General features: G+C 40.4%; 1 protein-coding gene across 4 annotated transcripts in view; it reads right to left on the reverse strand.

Annotated features, from left to right (window-relative positions):
- The window catches only part of borcs6 (BLOC-1 related complex subunit 6), a 10,428-nt gene extending 5,235 nt beyond the window's left edge, over positions 1-5,193 (reverse strand). For all 4 annotated transcript variants that reach the window (XR_002276874.1, XR_002276872.1, XR_002276873.1 and 1 more), the window contains exons 1-4: positions 5,110-5,193; positions 3,052-3,665; positions 2,530-2,716; positions 2,199-2,381 (exon numbers count right to left, since the gene is read on the reverse strand). Coding sequence is in view for 1 of the 4 variants with exons in the window: in XM_020623592.1 (XP_020479248.1) it covers positions 2,199-2,381; positions 2,530-2,716; positions 3,052-3,654 (973 nt within the window). In the remaining 3 variants the exon portion in view is untranslated. The remainder of the gene's footprint in view (positions 1-2,198; positions 2,382-2,529; positions 2,717-3,051; positions 3,666-5,109) is intronic.
- Positions 5,194-6,062: the final 869 nt, after the last annotated feature.

A 6,062-nucleotide genomic window follows, 5' to 3' on the forward strand; every position in this document is an offset into this window, starting at 1 on the left:
GCAGGAAGGTGTTCTTTGTACACAGATTAACAAGTTAGATGGATAACTTTGTTGATGATTTCATGGCAACATGTCCGTAACCATAAACCTACTCGGGAACAGGTTGGTTCTCAGGCTTATTGAGTTTAAACAAGACAATGACCTTCCAGATTTAAACGGCGTCAAAGCAGGATACAACCCACTGACATCGAAGCAATCAGAAGACAAGAGTTTAAAGAAAACAGAGAGTACAGAGAGATCTACGAGACGCTTTAGCCCAGAAGTGACTGTTAGCACTTCATATTAGGGGCCACACAAAGAGGAGGCCTGCTCTTACAACCACACAGTCAGTGTGCATTGCACAAGAAGGTGCTAACAGAAAAATATTCTAAATAGAAAGGCATCCAAGAATACACACACATACTGAAGAGCAGTACAAATGGGTGAATACAAAATGAGACAACTGTGACGGAAAATGATTCTGAAATGATGTGCATTTTGCCAAGATCAGAGTAACCCGACACTCTGCAGGGCAGTAGATGATTCATGTAGGTCTCCATCAGTTAAAATTTACATCAACAGACCCAAGTAATTAAATTACTTAAACTGGCTCACATCGATTCTCCATTACTTCTTATGGTTATGCATAAATGATGAGCCTGCTATCTTCTACAGGGGAAAGCAGACACACTGCACTGCGGTGTCAGGACCGCTCCCATAAAAATACTGTTAACCTGCTGAAATGCAATTTCTGACACCTCCTCCTGCAGAGGAAAATACAGACAATCAACCTGCTGAGCCCCAAATATATAAAGCAGTCTTCATTATTGCACTCTATTTGTACATCCTGTGAATCACTGCATACAGACAGGTGACAACAAAAGAAAAGCCTGAATAAACAAGTGGAGAAACAAAACAAATGCAGATGCTACCATAGTTTGCGTTCATTTGTTCCCTTAGAGGAAAGGGTCACTGCAAATCAGCACATAGTTGTATTGAGTGATGACCTTTATCCTGTGATGAAACTGTTCTATCCTCAGGGGAGTGGTCTCTTCCAGGATGACAATGCCTCCATTCATAGGCTGCAAAACACTGAATGTTATGATGAGCATGAAAATGATGTGAATCATATGCTGTGGCCTTAACAGTCTCCATATCTCAACCCAGTTGAACACCTATGGGAGATTCTGGACCGATGTGTTAGCGCAAAGACACACCAAGTCGACATCCAAAAACTAGGGCGATAAAGGCCGACAGTTTAGTCACCTGAAGTTGTCTTCTACAGGGCCAAAAAGTGCCACCTGAACAGATCATACAAACTACGTTCTGCGCCGGTGAGAGGAAATAACTATCCATGCCAGCAGATGACAGTATCTGAATTCATCATTCAAAAAGAGAACGAGGAAGACCTACGACAGCGGATATACAACCTGCACATAAAGCAGCTCTCATTAACCACAGATGGTTTACCGTACAGCCACTTCTAATCGAGAATATGGCTAATAAGAAGTTGCAAATCGCACTGGCATTGTCTGCACTTGGTCTTTACAACAGAGATGGGCTCAAGGGGCTTTTCCAAACTTCACTTTTCTCATGCATTGATTCGGTAAGATGAACAGCCAATCAAAATGGTCTCTCTACCTGACCGGGTCTACCACCGATTCAACATGCAGAATCAGCTGAAAAGCCACTGACAAGCTCTGAGTAGTGCGGGACATACCGCAAAAACTAGGGTGACAGACGCTCACTGAAAGCCTGACTGTGTTTTCCTTTGGCACTCAATTGGATGGATGAGCAGTCTACATTGTCTCTGGCTGTGCACAGAAGTATTACCTTAAATCCGTACCATAGTAAAGTACTTTATGTTGGCTTTACCTTCAATTTATTACCCATTTGTATTTAGACTGTTTGTACACATTTCTTTTGCACATGTCAGATATACCAAAAGATAAATACAGTTTTCCTCTTGAGAGTGATTTATCTTTTTATACAGTATATAAAAAATATATATACACTTTCTCTGATGCAAACACAGGAACACAAGCTCACACCCCTAGGAGGTCTAAATAATTTCCATTTAAAGATTTGAGTAAATTTATGTTCACTTTAAAACGTTAAGTGAAACTTCCACCAACTGGGTTATGAATTACGATAATAAAAGAAGACAATTAATTTGTTTAAGTAAAACCCTGTAAAGTTTGCTTCTACACAGTACTCACAGTCACTGCAGTCCAAACTGGGCTTGGAGCTCATCTTGATCTTCTGCTCCAGGTTCTTGGTGATGAAGTGAGTCAGGTCTCCATCACGGCTGACAGTCCCCTCTAGCTCAAGAGCTGAGGAGATTGTGGCCCGTCGGCCCTCTGACTGGCTACTTCTGCCGCCTCCTCGGGCGCCTGAACCGCCTGTGAAGAATATGCCAGCATTAGCTAAACAAGAATATAAAATAGTGGCTTATTTAATGGGGTTACAGTTCCCAGCACTTTTCTTTTACTTTATGCTATTGATTCAGGCAAGGAAGGAGAAGACAAAATATGCTGGACATATAAATACCTCCACATGCTTGGCTGATTTCATCGAGACTCTTGCTGTCCTGCATCCCCCGGACATTGCGGACCCAGACCTGGGCCATGACGTGAGGAGGGCAGGGGGCATCATCTGAGGCAAGAATAGGAAGTGGGGGAGAGGAAAAGGGAGAGGTGCTAGGACCAGGGGCCGAGGATGAGTAATGTTGTGAAGACTAAAACAGAGATGAGGAGGTGAAACAAAGAACAGAGAAGAAGAGGAAGTAGAGAGGAGAAGTTACATTTCCGCTCTCGGAATCACACTGATGATTCATTAAGAAACCAAGCCCAAAGCTACACATTTCTCTTGCTGTTCACACAGTTTTCTCTTTGATGGACATCTTCTGGGCCAAACTTCAAATTTGGTAAACTGTCGTCACTCACAGTCAGTGTGCTGTCTATGTAAAGGCAGTTAAGCCATGGGAGCTCAGCTAATGTCATGCACTCCACTCTACCAGGTACAGAAAATCTAAGCAGAAATATCAAACAAATAATCCTACAGACCCCTCACCTCCACCTCTGTTCTCCCTCCTGTATACTGATTCTTCCACTTGCTTTTATTCTTCTCATCTTCCTCCTCATCCTGTTTCTCCTTCTCTCCATCGTCTGCCTCATCGTGGCCTTCAGTGCCTCCATCTACATTCTCTGCCTCTAGCTGCCGTCTGTCTGTGCCAGCAGGGCCTCTTTGTTGAGAAGAATCTTTGGTGTGTGCAGAGTCTTCAAGCGGTGCTGCATCTGGAGACTCGACAATGCTAGAGGCCTCAGGAATGTCTCTGACTATGGATCCTGATTCTGAGGCTCCTGTGTATGTGGCGGCAGGCTGGGACGGGTCTGTCACCCAAGACGTGTGTAATGATAAAGCTGACGTTCTCTCATTTATGTCTATCTCTATCTCTAAGTGATCTTCACCATCGTAAATTCTGTTTTCCCTATCTAAATGGTTCTCTGTATGTCTGAGGGACCCATCCTCTGATGACTCCCCTGGACAAGGTAATCTGCTCCCCCCACATTTCAACGAGACTGGAACACGAGGGCCGTTCTCTGACGCTACAGGTGTCATAACTCCATTTGCTGTTTCTGGCACTTCTGTGCCAATCACAGGGGAGAGACTCATCCCTCCACCTGCTGATGAAGAAAGGGAAAAGGTTAGAGGAAGTGGTTCTCTGTTTGAAATCCATACTTTAGCTGTTATTGAATTAGAAAATTCTACCATAAGCAAAAAGGCATTTAACATGTAGCACTGCTTACTAGGACTAGATATCATTTGATAATTCTCCATTAGCAAACCTGTGCCAATGCAATACCTTGGTTTTGCTACTGATTTAAAAACATTTTTTTCATGTCTTATTTTAGGGACTGTGAACATGGTTTAACCCCTTCCCCTTGCTCAATGCATCAATGTTAAATAAAGCACATTACCTAAATAAAATATATTATGAAGTTAGAAAAGTTTCCATATTTCCATAAGTAAATATTTGGCATTCAGAAACACTTTAGTTAGCACTCATAGGTTTAGAGGCTCAATGCCCAGTCATGGGGATTGAATTAAAACTATTTATAGGAAACAATAACAAGGTGGGAATGTAGTGAAGTAAATTACATATTTACCAGGTACATAATCACAACAAAGTAAAAAATTCTGAAACCTAAATTTTGCCATAGAGCAGTCCTGCACATTGATTTACAAACAATAGTCAATTACACAGAGATAACAAAAAGAGAGTAGAGTGATGTAAACTGTATGGAAAAAGGCCAGACTTCTCTTCAAAGCAAAAATAAATACAGGAGGCAACTGGACAGAGGACAGGGGATCTAAAGAAAAGTGCTACAACATTTCAACAATGCAGGTCAAGACTTTACATGTCACTGGATTATTCTCAGCCTCCTGATCTAGGAATAGACAAGAAGTCTTGACATGTGTGGTTTAATGTGAAGACTCCAAATCAAGTTACTAATTTAATCGTTATACAGCCATGTTATACAACCAACATACTACTGTTCTCGTCTTGCCTTTGACTGGTGGAATATACCGCTTCTGTTGTCTGGGAGAGTTGTGCCACTTAATAGACTGCAGTTTATTTCTCTTAAGTGTTAAACAGAGCAAATAATGACGTAATGTTGTGTTGTTTGGCTTGGCACCAGCTTAGGCACTAAGCTCATTTAATGTTGATACTATTTAGCATTCTCAAGGCTAGATGCAAACAGCGCTTGTGTGGTGTGAACAGAAGTGCGTGGACAAAGACAACGCTTTATAGCAAACAAAAAAGTCAAAGTAATGAAGACGACATAAATAAGCAGCTGTCAGTGTTGAGGAAGTTGCTGTACTGCTCTCATTAGCCGCCTTGCTAGCTCACTATCAACGACTAACGTTAATGTCGCTGAATGATGTTAGCAAAGCACGGCTAACGTTAGCTGCCCAGGCCGCATAAATTACTGTTTTCACATTTCGCCCTTCATTGTCTCACATTGCTACATGATAAATGATATTGGATATCAGAATGTATGGGTATCTATTGTTACGGTCGTACAGTAGTGCCACAAAACTTTATTAAATAGAGAAAACACTCACCAAGGCAATTTATATCCTGAAAATTATGATCAACAACCGAGTCCGATCTAAAAATCCTTCCCCACAAATTTCAAAATAATTGTTCCGCTTCATAACACTAAAGGATTTTATTCACATATTAATGATGTCAGCTCTTAAAAAACTACAACAAAAAACTTAGCAATATGTAATATAATCTAGTATTTACTGAAATAATTTAAATTTTAGACTAACATTAGTGATTTTTGTCCGGGCAGTATTTAAAACAGACCAAAATATTTGCAGAAGAATGCTGGTTCTTGCTGTGGTATTATAATTATGAGCAACATTTAACTCTTTCAGGTTCGAACTGAAAATATTTATTTGTTTCTAGCCACATTAACATGGTGCATCCTCCATGTAGCTTTGTTCTCCAATAGATGGAGACAAACACCACAGGCTATAACTTTACAAAAATTACAAGGTGTATTGTGATGATTCCATATTTAAAAGGAATGTCCAGGTTGAGTAAAGACATAGGATGACCAAGGTCCAGCACCATGTGTTAGCAGATGAGACTTGAGCTAGGTACTGAATCTCTTTCAGCTGTAGGCTGCAGTCTCTGAGTACACAAGAAGAGGAAATTAATCCTATAAATTATGGCACGAATTTCTGTTAACCTTTAAGATGTTATGTGTCCCTGAGGTCATACAAACATAATCTGATTAGAAGCAGTTTATTTTGTACAATCTATAAGCTCATAAGACTTAAGAATCAGTTTGACTTGGTTTTGATTTTGTAATTCCTTCATATGTTATCACAAAACTGTCTTACTAACAGGTGTTATTTCCAACATTTCCAGTCCTGTGTGTGCAAAAGGGAAATCACAGCAATTAGCTGCAAAACTGTAGTTCTTTTTTTGCTTCATAAATGATTGATTAATTTGAGAAATGTGTTTGAAATTATTTAAATCAATGGTGAACGGAAGCTGAAAT

The sequence above is a fragment of the Monopterus albus genome, unplaced genomic scaffold (genome assembly GCF_001952655.1).
Source record: "Monopterus albus unplaced genomic scaffold, M_albus_1.0 scaffold305.1, whole genome shotgun sequence".
NCBI classification, from domain to species: Eukaryota; Metazoa; Chordata; class Actinopteri; order Synbranchiformes; family Synbranchidae; genus Monopterus; species Monopterus albus.